At 47.6% G+C, this 14,098-nt stretch overlaps 2 protein-coding genes across 2 annotated transcripts in view; one reads left to right on the forward strand and one right to left on the reverse strand.

Moving 5' to 3' along the window:
* Positions 1-1,972: 1,972 nt before the first annotated feature.
* On the reverse strand, positions 1,973-11,496 carry LOC119431648 (transmembrane protein 17-like). Its single transcript, XM_037699127.2, has 4 exons — positions 11,349-11,496; positions 9,977-10,080; positions 4,084-4,197; positions 1,973-2,312 (listed from the first exon to the last, which is right to left on the reverse strand). The coding sequence occupies exons 1-4, from the start codon at positions 11,446-11,448 to the stop codon at positions 2,073-2,075; spliced, it is 558 nt and encodes a 185-aa protein (XP_037555055.2). The 5' UTR covers positions 11,449-11,496; the 3' UTR covers positions 1,973-2,072.
* A 342-nt stretch (positions 11,497-11,838) lies between these two features.
* LOC119431649 (contactin-like) overlaps positions 11,839-14,098 on the forward strand; it is a 66,192-nt gene continuing 63,932 nt past the window's right edge. Inside the window, exons 1-2 of the mRNA XM_049657963.1 lie at positions 11,839-11,968; positions 12,201-12,255. Coding sequence (XP_049513920.1) covers positions 12,201-12,255 — 55 coding nt within the window. The 5' untranslated portion in view covers positions 11,839-11,968. The remainder of the gene's footprint in view (positions 11,969-12,200; positions 12,256-14,098) is intronic.

The raw sequence follows: 14,098 nt of genomic DNA on the forward strand, positions 1-14,098 counted from the left end.
TACAGCTGTCTACTAATTTTTTTAAACATCGCTGTGGCGAATAGTGTAATTGTAGCCATTGAGTTGAATTACTTAGAGGTGGACATTACTTGCACGAGAAATGGAAATGCATAAATGACTAATTAACAAAATTCAATAGACTAATTTACAGGACATATTGCAATTTGCAAGTTGTAGCCGGTGGGTTCGCAAAGTGTATCCACTTGGAGCGAATTTCTGGATAACACCAGTTTCAAGATGTTCATTCCCACAGTTGAATGTAAGCTTCAATGCATAAAATTGAGGCTTGTTAAAAAATTAAGTGGAACAATATTGCATTTTTACGGCAAGTATTACAGCACATATCTCGAAACCCTTACGATCCTTAGAAGCCTTCTTGAAGTGTACATGCCTTGCAAACTCACCGGCTAAGCTACAATTCGTAAATTGAAGTCTGTGTCGTAAATTAAGGTCATTGTTGAATTTTTTGTTTATTGATTATGCTTTTCGATTTCTAATGTGGATAATGACTGCCACTTCAGGTAATCCAGCTAAAGGGCTACAACCAACCTATCTGTCCCAGGCGATTGTTTTAAATGTTGTTGGGTCATAAAAAACTAAATTGTATAGGGCACTATATCTAGTGTGACTACAGTAATGAATGTGCGTAGTATTTTTGGTATACCCCTCCAGTTAGTCCAGTGGGACCAACAGGTTCATCGCAGAACACCTAGTCACGTCGGCTAGTCGAAATCATTTGGCTGGAGCAAGTTTAAACACTGCTACCGTACTCCTTCAGTGAACTATTCATCTGTAACCAACACGTCGATTGCGGGATTCCCATTTGGGAGGGGCTGGTACGTCTACTGAATTCATTTGGGTCCAGCTAAAACAACTGCCATGTAGCGCCGAAATACTCAACTATGACCAACAGGTTCGTCATGGAATTCCCTGTCAGGACTGGCTGGTTCTTCAGATGAAATCATTCGAAATCAGCTTGAACAAGCTTGAAGCACTCTACTATACTGAAAGGAAAAACAAAGATCATCCAGCTGACAGAAGCCGAATGTACAAAGGAATTCCATGCGAGTTTATTTTTCGGAAAATAAAGCTTCGCAGTTGAAGAAAAAAAGTCAGTTTCGCCCAAAAGGCGAATCATTGATTGCGATAGCAAATCTATCGCTATACAAAGTAAGTTTACTCCTTTTATCAGCTGCATAAACTGCTGTAAACATTCGCTTACTAACCACATTAACAAGCACGTTGTCACTGCCGCACAGGGAAACATGAACAGATCTCACTCGATGACCGCGGACACTCGCTGTCAGAGCGCTGGCGCGAAGAAGAGCGACAGCGGCAGCGAACGAATTGCCCTTCGCGCTGCGGCTTGCTTCAACGCGAACAAAGCGGCGAGAACGCAGCGCGCCCGAAACCACCAGCCCTCAGCGCACCTAGACTCGACCCATCGCAGAGTGCTTTCAAGATAGGGCCCTCGCGGCCGCACTCAGACGCGCCATACGCAGCCGGAGTAGAACTCCCCCCCCCCCCCTCCCACCCGTCACCTGCTGCCTAGCGCGCGATGGAAGACGGCGCGCTTCCTTCCCGCTTTCCTCCCTTGCGCGCGCGAGATCGAGCCGCCATCCCTCTCTTCTCACCCTTGCAAGCTTTCGCACGTACCTACAGCATACAGCGCGCGGCCGCGATGCTATCGCATTCGGACTTAACACGGAGCATCACGGCGACGACGACGACTAAAATTCGCCTGGAGTGTCCATATAATTGCCATCGCAATAAAATGCGTCTTGGTCCAGGGATTGATCCCAGGACCAACACCTTTCCGGGGCGGTCCATACTCCTTTAGGGGAATATTCAGCTGTGATCACAGGTTTATCGCGAAATTCCCAGTCGAGTCTGTCTGGTACCACCAATTTTAAAGCGTTTCGAGTTCCATGCTGGAACAAGTTCGGAACACCGCTATATTAAACGCCCGCACTCGGATCACGGCCGCTCCATGTAATAAACGTTTCATTGTGTGTTTGGCTGGGTAAACACCGAAGCGTCTCCCTAGCGGCACACATCAGTCGACGTGCTGCTCATCGCGCGTGCCAACAGATGACGTCGCAGTCTGTCTCAGGAAGCTGTCGCGCCTGGCTGCGCGTCACCCGGCGGATGACGCCGAAGGCCACGACCACCTGCGTGGCCAGCATCAGCGCCAGCGGCAGGTCGACGGCGCGCTCCAGGGGCAGCGGCCGGGCGCCGCCCAGCGCCAGGAAGGCTAGCAGGGGCAACTGCAGCAGCAGGCTCAGCAGCCAGAAGCCCGCCAGCGCCGGCATCTGCACGCGTGCGGTCTTTGTGAGAAGTTTCGAAGCCAGAGTGTGCGCGCTTGCGATCGTGTGCCGGGACTTAATTCCTTCGACCATGTAGGAAGCGAATAAACTAGGAGGGAGCATTACGTCACGAAGCCAACCTTTGCGAGCGCGCTCTCTGCCGAGCCATTCTTTTCGCCTTTTCCCTCGCAGTGTCGGCCCCAACAAACGACCTACGAGACTTGGCGCAGTGGCCTAGAATGTCTGGTTCCAGGTAGCTTTTAATCGATTGGCTTATATGTTCGGCTGCTCCTGACCACTGTCCTGCCATAAGCTCTGCCTACAGTAAAAACTATAACCGCGCACTCTGACGTGACGATCACGTGTTGGGCCGACTCAGGGCTTAAATTCTCCCTTCAGTGAAAGGGGGGCCCTCATAGGTCGGTGACCAGTATACAACGCGCACACACTAACTTCATTGGCGCTGAAAAAGGCAACTTCAAGCAACTTGTGTAGTGAAGGCAATGTTCTCTAGAATTAAGGAAATTTTTATCGGTGTTCTTCAAATAAATATCTTATTCTGAGTGTATTTCGGTCACTTATTAATGTGCCGATTCAATCAAGCCACTTTAAAGAAATTGGCATTTTGGAAACGTTGTTTTCAAAGATAACTCGGGAGGTAAAGGGTTTAAGATGTGTGAACTCAAAGCACAAATATGTATAGCTGCAAGACAGAACATTACTTGCCTTGCTTCATTGACAACCTCAGGCGCTACAATATATTTTATGGTTTCACACCGACTTACCTACAAAAGTGTCCAAAAAGCTTGCGTCTTTGTTATAATACATGCAGCACTCATAATGCATAACTAAACGAATTAAAACTAATTGGTAACCTAAAGAAGCCAAGGTAAACCTTCACTAATTCACGAACAGGTAGCTTCACACTCAGGTGGCTCATGAAACATGCTGTGCCACGAATCTTGGTCGAACAAGGGTGGTGACCGTCATGTACAGTGCCTTGAGAAAATGCATGCAGCAGTGCAACAATACCTACTTTCCTGTTTTTGCGCCACATCCACCAACTAATCGCGGTTAAATTGTTAATCGGAAAATTCGAGAAAGAGAATTGCCCCGCACAAGGCACTACTGGTAATAAAATCACCTCCAGCGCTTGCCGAATGGGTGCCGCAGTGTGCAGTTGACCTGCTGAGGGAGGGGGGGGGGGTCATATTGCCCCCATCGAAATGCGGCCGCTGCGGCCGGGATTTGATCCCGCGACCTCGTGCTTAGCAGTACAACGATATAGCCGTTATGCCACAGCGGCGGCTAATACTCGACATTATCACCCGCACAGTTCACACCCTTAAAGGTAAGGGTGTTAGCCATGGAAAAAAGTTAACGAAAGCACCCTCAAGGGTGTAAAATTGTTTACTGGAAGTTTGTAACGTACAGTGTAAGGAACATTTGCACCATTTGAGGGTTATTTTTATTAACGTTGCGCTCCCGGTACTTTCAGGTCATGAACCTCATGCGCGTATCAGCGGGACTAAGAGTTCTTGACAGGAAAATGGCGACGCCAAAGGGCTAAAGAAGGGAGATGCACGTAAGATAAGCCCAAAATGCACTTTTAAGGATGTAAAATTTTACGTATACAATAAATTTTCGTTACATCCTTATGGGTGCCTCTGTCGACAGTCATTTTTTTAAATACTGTTAAAGGATGCGCTGTCTCGAGGCTGAAGACCTTGCCCTTAGAGCATAAACAATTTTACTGTGTACTATATAATCGTCTCACCTCCTCCCCGAGGTTCCCTGCATAGCCCAGGTAGAGCCGTGGCGGTTCCACGGCCGTCATCATGATCAAGATGGCCGCCGAGATGGTCTGCTGCGTCATCGACAGGTAGCGGAGCTGCGCAGATCGGAAATAGGGTGGCTTTGCTGGGAAAAGTGCAGATGAGTGTGCGTGCGTGCGTGTGTGTGTGCGTGTGCGTGTGCGTGTGTGTGCGTGCGTGCGTGTGTGTGTGTGTGTGTGCGTGCATGCGTGCGTGTGTGTGTGTGTGTGCGTGCGCGCGTGCGTGCGTGTGTGTGTGTGTGTGTGTGTGTGTGTGTGTGTGTGTGTGTGTGTGTGTGTGTGTGTGTGTGTGTGTGTGTGTGTGTGTGTGTGTGTGTGTGTGTGTGCGTGCGTGCGTGCGTGCGTGTGTGCGTGCGTGTGTGTGTGCGTGTCCGCATATATTCACTACCGTAAGCGTTACGGGCAAAAGCCATCTCTTTCACCGCTCCAAATTTTGCCACGCGCATATCTTTACCGGCTAAACCAACGTTACTAGACTAGCTTGTCTAGTAACGTTGGGCTAAACGTCGAAAATAGGTCAGCGTTCAGCAAGCGGCCCGCACACCGCCGCAAACCGAGCTGCCGGTCCGTTGACAATCTGATGGTGCAAACAATTTTTTTTTTTTTAACTTCCTTCGCCTTTTCCCATCCACGTTGCGTGGACGACCGTCTGGTCGAGTAAAGTGAGTCGAACCTGGACACTGTGTAATCAAATGTGGTGACGCGTGGTGGGCCGATCGTGATGCTAGTGCATCGATCGCAAGGTTTTTAGTGTGGTTTGCAACGCGAGCCGATACCGAAGGCAGTGCAACGTAACAGCACTCGCATACCCATGTCCTTAGCAGCATGCCATCATGCGCCTCTTTCTTCCCTCTTTCTTTCCCTCTTCCCCTTCCCCCAACGCCGAGTAGCTGGCTAGAGGAATTTACCTCAGGCCGACCTCTCTGCATTTCCCATCATTAAACTTATCTCTCTCTGTCTCACCAGTTCTATACCGTGAAGCCAAGGCATCACTTTGACAATAATCCTCCGGCATCGTTCCCGCTTATTATTTGATTCATTTATTGGTTTATAGCGACGCTTACCGTCTAATGGCAACGTTCACGGTTGTGAAAACGCGCTTGCTTCCAATGCGGAAGCTCTGTCGCCCATGAAACGACGAGATATGATTGAAGCGGGCTTCTCCTCACAAGCACTCTTACAGTGGTGAAGCCACCTTTGACGTCAGCGAGCACGCTGACGTCAATGTCACCATGCGCAGGGGCACATTTTGCGACGCGTAAACATAAATGAGGCTGTGTTGCCGTTAGGTCCTTTTCGGCAGTGGCGTAGCCAAGGGGGGGGGGGTTGGGGGGGTTCAAACCCCCCCCCCGAAAATTTTTCCTCACCCCCCCCCCCTACTTACCCGTCCTTTGTTTTCGTCGCTTCGCGCTGACATAATTCATAAAACCGGTGCTACTATCACAATTTCATTCCTGGGCGCTTCCGTTTGGTTGGTAATTTATAGCGAATCATGTCTGCATATGGAAAAAACTGTCACGCTGTTTGTCAAGGCTTTGACACTCTGTGAAGTTTTGGGCGAGAATGTTGCGGCCGCATTCTGAAGCAACAAATGTGCAACAAATGAAGCAACAAATGCGGCAGCCGCATTTTAGATGATGGCGAAAACGCTCGAGGCCCGTTTACTTAGATTTAGGTGCACGTTAAAGACCCCAGATGGTCGAAATCTCCGGTATACATTTCCGCCGCTTCCCTTCAGGTGCTGGTTAGGCCGCGCTCGCGCAGGATCTTAGGCTACGTTTACACTTGGTCTCAAAGCTGTCGGAAGCGGCAAAATCTTGCAAAAATCTGCCCGCCTAGGTGGCAAAACAGGCATAAAAACAGGCTGCGAGCCAAATCAGTCTCGGGCCGATTATTTCGCCATGGCGAAGCGGAAACGCGGCGGAAAGTCGTTCTGCTTCACTGCAAGCTACACTAGCATGTAAACAACTGGTCGTAAAATTGAACATGGCACCAGAAGTGTAGGCTGTAATGCTGATCGACGCGATCAAGAACCAGCCCTTGCTCTACGACAAGAGTGGCACTAAAACGTACTGTCAGCAATACTCGCGATAGTATTCAATGTCGCACGACCGGAGGTGCGGCAACGAAGCCTTGGCGTGAGCCAACTTCTCGCGCTTTTGCAAAACCAGGCGAACCCACCACTGCCGTTTCCGAGGTGTCCGCGTCTTCCGTTTAGTCATTGTCCATTTCTAGAAAACAAGTAGGTAGAAGTATAAGAGCCATTTCTTCTTCCACTTCCACGGCAGACAATAGTTAGGCAGATTCTTCGTTGGCGCTCCATAATTCTCCTCGCACGTGTACGGTATGTTGCAGAAGTCGCGGGGTGCTTTTCTCGTCGCGACGATAGATTGGGAGCGTATAGGTCTCACGTAGGACGCGCAGGCTTTGGCGAGCCCCAACACAAGGGCCAGCTCGGGTTTCAGCTGTGGTGTTCCCGTTGCCCCTTTGGTGTCCTGGAGGCACCGACAATACCAAATGATGAAATGTTATTACAACTTGTAAATAAAAGCTATTAAAGAAATATTCTCACGCCTAGGCACCAACCTGTGACTCAGCGCTACCGCGCCCGTGTGCAGAGAATTACGGAACGCCAACGAAGAATTTACCGAAGGTCGCAGATGACACGCGAAGTTGCGTAAAATGATCCCTTTTGATGACGGTACGTGGGTCAAAGAATGAACATACCGCTAGACATAATGCGATAATGAGCGCCACCACGCCGACAAACGTACGCAGACGAGATGGATCTGGACGAAAACGGCAGCGGCGGCCGCGGCGGTAGCAAAACAAATGTGAACTTGGACAGGCGCGGAAAAAATATTCCGACCGCTTTGGCCTTTCCGCCCGCTTGCCGCTTCCCAAGTGTGAACGTAGGCTTAGTCTGCGCGAGAAACGTCTCTTGTTTGCGATTGCGCCCCTACGGAAGGCTGGTAATTACTGTTGTGTTGTTGAATCACAAACCAGCAATTACGGAAGGCTGGTAGTTGCGGTTTCAGTTGTGGTATTCCCAAACCAGCAATGTACACACGTAGGGGTTGATGACAGCAGTGAAATTCCACCGACTCACAATAGAATGCACGAAACAGACAGCCGACAAGCATGAATTACTGCTGTGCGCAGTACAGCGTAAGTAAACTCTTGTTGCAGGCGCTGACAGTTCTCGTCGGAGTTCACGCGTCCTGAGAAATTGATTATGTGCACTATGTACTGAACAATACCGGAGTTCATTCCTGCATCACTAGTGCACCAATCAGTCGAGATTCTGTGAGGTACAAAGCCGCTTCCTGTTTGCACCGGCGTAAGTCAAGCAGAAATGAGTTGCACGCACTACTTAAAATGCGTACACATGCCATATCTATGCTGTGCGGTGAAATATTCTGCACAATTCTGAATCAGTTGACGTAAAGGCAAATGACGGCTGCACGCTCGCACACAGCGGAAGACACAGCGGCCCATGCACTTGCCGCAGGAAATGCAACCCTCTCGTATGAGGGAGCAGGGCGACGAAAGCTTCGAAAAAAAAAAAAAGCCTTACGCGTTTTTGCGCGTATTTAAGTTTTCTAGCGCAAAGACGCAGCGAACAAGCTATTGCTATGAGAGTAGGTATAGCCTGGTCACACGTGCATTTTCACGCGTATAGCCGTCCTTGACTTGTGAAACGCACTTCGCCCCGACGAGGACGACGCCATCTACGCTTAACGGAAATTAACAATTAATGATGTCTTCTCCGATCGCACGGGTCGTCTCAATGATGCGTTTTCGAAGACTGGTCCATTCAGTGGCGCGATGAGAGACCGTTGCTCCAAACGCCCACTGTACCTGTCGTACTTACTGTATTTACTGAGCTTACTTTACTTTTTACTTAATTTCTTCACAAGCACACGCGAGGAGGGGGGGGGGGGGGGGGGGGGGGTCCCATGTCTTTGATATACATGTAGAGTGTGTGCTTAAACTACCGACATTTATCACGTGACCTAGAGGAAAGCAGAAGCTTGCCCCCCCCCCCCCCCCCCCCCCCCCCCCGGGTCGGGCCGGTGAACCCCCCCCGAAAAAAATTTCTGGCTACGCCCCTGCTTTTCGGCAGCGCGCGTATCGAAGCTCACTAATTTCGGTCAAATTGGCATGGAAGCATATTTCCACATTTCATGGTTCCCGGCCCACCTGGGAGACTCGATCCAATCGCACGGCTGCAACCCCAACGAACGGGCTCACCGGCTGGCGCGCGATTTCACGACCCGCGCAGCCGTCAACGGGCCTCCTCGTAACGAGGCTTGCAACGAGTGCTCTGAAACAACATTTTCTTTCTTTGTTAAATACAGAGTAAATCATGAATTCCTAGATACATCTGTACAAAGCTAGATGAATTACATTTCTTAAACTATTTTCTACTTATTCTATGTAATTATTGTTACGCGATTGTGTTGTTTTATTAAGCATTGAAATGTCATATGGTTCTCGTTTTGCTCATTATGTACGTATTGAATTTCAAAAATTGTATGCCTTATCAATCAGTTCAGTACTAATCGATTTTGTTTCGCATTCTTGTGGGATACGTAAAAGAAATGGACATCATAGTGTACATCTTTACATTGAGATAGGTATTCTCCTGTAGTTGAACTGTGCCCCTTACATTGTTCTGTGATACTCTGATGTATTGACTTACTTTTAGTTGATTTGTGAATTGACAATCAACAACTTTGTATATACATTTACTACAGCTCTTTTTTATTCCTGCTGTGCTAGGATTTCCTTGATATTTTTTTTATCGGACCTTCAACTAGCCTTCGGCTACAGGTCCGAAAAGTGTTTGTTACTTGTGCATAATAATCTGGAAAATAAACATCTTCTTCATCTTCATCCAGAAAGACCCATTATGCACCTTTCACGAAGTCGTCTCACACTACCGCTTGGAAAGGAGGTGGTTCTCTCCTCCTCACCCAAAACTAAATAAACCGCAAGCTAGCACGCTCAGAATGTTACAAACCCGCACGTACCCCACTCCGCGGTCCCTTAGCAGGATAGACCCGCACTTCCCGCAGTCGTGCCCCAAATGCGAAGCCGACTCATGCTCTTTCGATCACATGCTCTGGCTGTGCCCAGCCATAGAAAACTCTATGCTTGCCACAAAGGAACAGTGGGAGGAGTTCCTAAGAAGCGACCACCACCACATCCAACTCCAGGCAGTCCACAGGGCCCACGACATCGCAACGGGATTTCGCCTCCCGGTGCCATCGTGGGCGGAGCCACCGACTTGACCTGAGGGAGCCTTCGGCTCCCCCTGGCCAGTTTCTCAGGACCAATAAAAGTTCTTGTCACTGTCACTGTGTTTCCCAACAACAATTCATGCATATTTAGGCAACAATCTACCGCGAAGAAATCGAGAAGGGGAGCTGTAGTCGATTGTTTTGTTTCCGTAGTTTTATTTTGTTTTTGTTTGCTTGCCTTCGTTTTGTACTTGCAGAAACGTGCAAGCAGCATGCAGAGCCGGCTTACTTGCTGCTTCGGCAGTGGCTGTTCTCTAGCAAGCGGTATATCTTTTACATGTACAGCTTTTCACATACGATGAGAATTTCGCTCGAGCTGTGGCGAAGCCCATTCTGCGTGAGCGAGGTTGCAATTGAAGTTGGTTTTGGCGGGCCATAGCTAGTTTACGAACGCTGAAATAGCACGACGAGGTGAGGATATAGCAAGTACTGAAGGGCTGAAGGCCGGGACACACACACACACGTGGCAACTTTTAAGTTCTTTTTTTTTTTTTCGAGATAAGTTGCAGATGTATATTATAGTGGGGCACCTTGATGTAGAAGGCGAGGCAGCGGGATATCAGCCACAGCGGAGAGTAGAAGAGATTGAAGTAGACGGACACTTGTAGCGGCAGGCTGGCCAACAGTTCCTCACCTGAAAAATATAAATATTCGTACACGCTTCACTGAGCACTCCAAGGAGCCTTTAGGACAGAATTTGATTAGATACCACTTCAATTTTAATCAAAGGAAAACTGATCTAAAGAAAACAACATGGCGTGAGCAGGCATGCAGTGTGAAAGCTCGATCTCCACATTTCCTTCTGACTGTCATCTTCTACGCTCCCTGGGCTAATAAGCAACCCTATAGGTATTAAAGGGCCGGTGTATATAAAATTAAAATATAATTGTATATATTAGATGCATTCTTAAAATATCAAACAGGTCAGTTGTATACTGCGAGCTTCATATGCCATATAGCGTGAAGAATTGGCCGAATGGTGGCGATGCCACATTGAAATTGTTGTACTATCAGATCACTGCAGATCACTGCGACGTCACTGATCAATGCAACGTTCCAGACGTGGCCGGCCAACTGTTTATCACTAATATATATAGGACCACATCGCATTCGAAAACATTATCGAAAATTCGTTAGTTTTTGTAGTCGTCCATAAAAAGCAGGACAAGTTCGTAAACTTGAAGCTAAACATTTCGACAGAAAAACCTGTCTAGTTGGGAAAATTGATTTAAGACTTAGAGATTGACTCCAGCCAAATTTGTCTAAGTCTTAAGTTCGTAAACGTAGCGTGGCATTTCTGACTTCGCCATGACGTCATGGCCGGAGGCCGCGCAGCGTAGGCGCGAACTCAATAAAGAGGAGTTCGACCTTAATTTCTCCCACAGCACCCATCTTTCCTTTTTATTTTTTATTTTTTTCTCTCGTTTAGCAACTGTTTAACAGCAAAAATTTAATTTTGTTGACCCCTGCAGATGAACTGCTGGAGCAACTCCTGGGTTTTATAGATCATAGTCCAGATATATACAGCTTGGCAATAAAAGTGCATTTGGTGACCCCTACTTGTATGAAGATATACACTGCTCGGACAGAGGCCTTTTCATAGAATAGTTACACATTTATGGCCTCCTTTAACGCCGATCAACGCATGAATTTAATTATATAGCACGTGCTGAAAAGTGCAGTTTGCCATTAACTTTAATCCACTGCATGCATGAACTGGCTGTGCGGAAGCGATCTAATTGTTAAATAGTGTTTATAAATGATAGCGTACAAGAAGATGACAGAGGCAAGCATGTACGACGCGCGTACGTTGCGGTACACACTGTCACGTGCGACCAAATAGGTGCTTTTTGCCGCTGAGTACACAGCGTTATTCCCACGATTTATAAGCTTAATTCTTACCGTGCTTTATCGCTATTGCCCTTGATCTGCTGCAGCTAAGATGCAGGCCAGGGAATATCGTTTCCGAAACTGCTTCCACGAGAGTTCTCACTGACGCCATGCCTCAAATCTTGCGCTACAACATATGTTTGGTGGTGGTGTCCAACAATTGCACGTTCGAATGTTTGTTGTCTCTAATCGTAACCTGGGCAACGGCCGCAGCAGCTGCTTTTCAAAACTCGCGCTTTCTCTGCGTTAGCGCAAATATGCTCAACTTAGCACGCAGCAAGGACTAAAAATGGGCTCTTTCTGCGTTTTCATACGATCATAACAGTTTTACTGTTTAGTTTACTGTACAGTTTTACTGTACAGAAACATTGCACCTTACGCGTAACGGGTACGTAACGCAACAGGTGGCGCAGGCGGCAATGCGATCATCAAAGAATAGCAGCGCTGCTTTCAAGCGTACCTGACAGGTGGCGCAAGGTGTTATTTTGAATTTTTACGCTTGCGGATGCCGAGTGCCTGACGGCCTGCCTGACGAGGTGTGGTCGATCGTGAGTGTGAGCGAGTGCGGCGTCAAGTGGGAAAAGTTATGTCTGCGTGACAGCGACACACAAAAAAAACTGAACGCCTCAGCCGTAAGTGACCGCATGTTTTGTGCGGATTGTGTTATCACAAACGAATAGAGGATCTGTCGCATCCCCAGCTCGATCGTCGGTGTCGTCGTGTTTTAGCTTGTGGCGACCGTTCGGGTGCCCGCCACGCTACAGGTGGAATGTTGGCATGCTTTTCGGAAGTAACCCGACGATTCGCTCGTTGAACCGATCCGGCTGATTGAGTCTTAATCGGCGACGTTTTATTACACCCCAGATGCCTACCATCGACGCGGCGAGGCTCGGCCTGCTATGTTTATTCTTCGCAAGCGGTGAGTATACATGCAGTACTTGTTCGACATCGTGTGTGTCATCTTTCTCAAGCGTTGACTCAACGGGCTAGAGTACATGTATACACACCCCGTTTCTCGTAGTAATTTACTCGCGAAAACAATAGCCGTTCGTTGTGTGTGCTTGAACTCTTCGCTGTCGCCGTCTACTTTGTGGCGAAGTGCACGGCCTGTACGTTAGCGGTTCGTTTGAAACTTGTGTCGTTTTGAATCGGAAAAAAAGGAAAACCCGCTGGTATTTGAACGGGCATAAATTAGCGCGCGGCCACTACATTTACGCGCGTACGTAGTAACGTACAAGGTGTTGCTTGGATTTGTGTCACGGCATATGTTTCTCTGCGCGATTTTTCAAACTGTTTGTGCGCTAGCGTTCTCACGAGGACTTTCTGAAAGTAGGGGAACGTTGGAAGCTCCTCCGCCCAAACCGATGTGCGCTCATCACGTAAACAAAATATGGAGGTCACGCCGGGTCCGTTTGGGAAAAGCGTTTGCGCACCGCAGAATAAGTTAAGAGGCGGTTAATTGGGGTTTGTGAAGCCGCGCAGTCAACAAGTGTTCTTTCGTGCTTCGTGGTGCGGCATGTATGTGCGGATTCAATTTCCTAAATCGATTGATTGATTCTTCCTAAAGCAACTTTGGTTCAATGGGACGCCGTAGTGGAGAGCTGCGGATTGATTTCGGCAACTACGTTCACCTAAATTTAAGTGTGCGAGCTCTTTTTTGCATTGCGCCCACATCAAAATGCACAGTCGCGATTCGAACCCGCGATCACGTACTCCGCAGCGAAGTGGACAGGTGCTGGGCTGTTGCATGACGTGTAAACGTGATACCAGCGCCAACATTAATATGCATTAAAATGCAGAAGCAAGAATATCTCCTTATGTAGTTGAGGATACACTTCAAGCAATACATCCGCGCAAAATATATAGTGAGCTTTTGTTTGCTTTGTGTGCGTGTGATTCTGTGAAAATGTGCGCAAACTGCATTACTTCCGAGACCTCATCTGCCTTGCAGCAGAATTTAAGGCAGATAAGTGAACCAACGGGCATGTAGTCATACGTACTTGATAACAGGGAAATATTGCTGGACAATAAAAATATTTTGGAGTGTGTATTCAGTTTCAATTAGAAGTGTATGATATCTTAAACCTGCTGTGCTAGAGAACTTGAAGGGGTCTGCAAAGAGTGCTGAAAAAAGAAAATAATAATATAAACATATGACACCCAATATACACCCAGACCAATGTATTACAGACCAAATCCAACTTTGAGGATATTCTAGTCGAAATTGAGCAGGGTATGTCATCAAACTGGCAGAAAAAATAATTGTGGCTTAGTAAAGTAATAGAAATAGTTCCAAGTGAAGGTAAACACTGCTTATGGCAGCAGGGAATTAGACAGAGTGTTTTGGTCTTTTCAATGTTGCCCATAGAATTTCACTGCTTGCAACAGCAGGCTCTAGTCCTTCGCAGTGTGGAGCATCTAACTGCCTTTTTTGCACATGTGTAAAGCTACATAACATGATCCCATTATTCCATCGCTTCACCTGAACTGTCGTAACAAATTTGAAAATACAAACAAAAAGAGGTGATAATCAACGCTCCATCAACAGAGTACACCACTCCACTCGGATGCAATTATGATCATAAAAGTCTTCAGCAGCAGTAATGTTTTGCCAAAGTGCACTTTTGAAGAAACAGTCAGCTCAGCTCAGGGGAGAAAGTATTTGCATCATTACCTCTCCTATCCGATGGTGGTTTTTTGCTTGTAGATGCGAAGTGTGGCTGTATTAGATGCTGTGCATGTTCTGAATGGTCATCTGTCCT

This window comes from Dermacentor silvarum, chromosome 10, assembly GCF_013339745.2.
Source record: "Dermacentor silvarum isolate Dsil-2018 chromosome 10, BIME_Dsil_1.4, whole genome shotgun sequence".
NCBI classification, from domain to species: Eukaryota; Metazoa; Arthropoda; class Arachnida; order Ixodida; family Ixodidae; genus Dermacentor; species Dermacentor silvarum.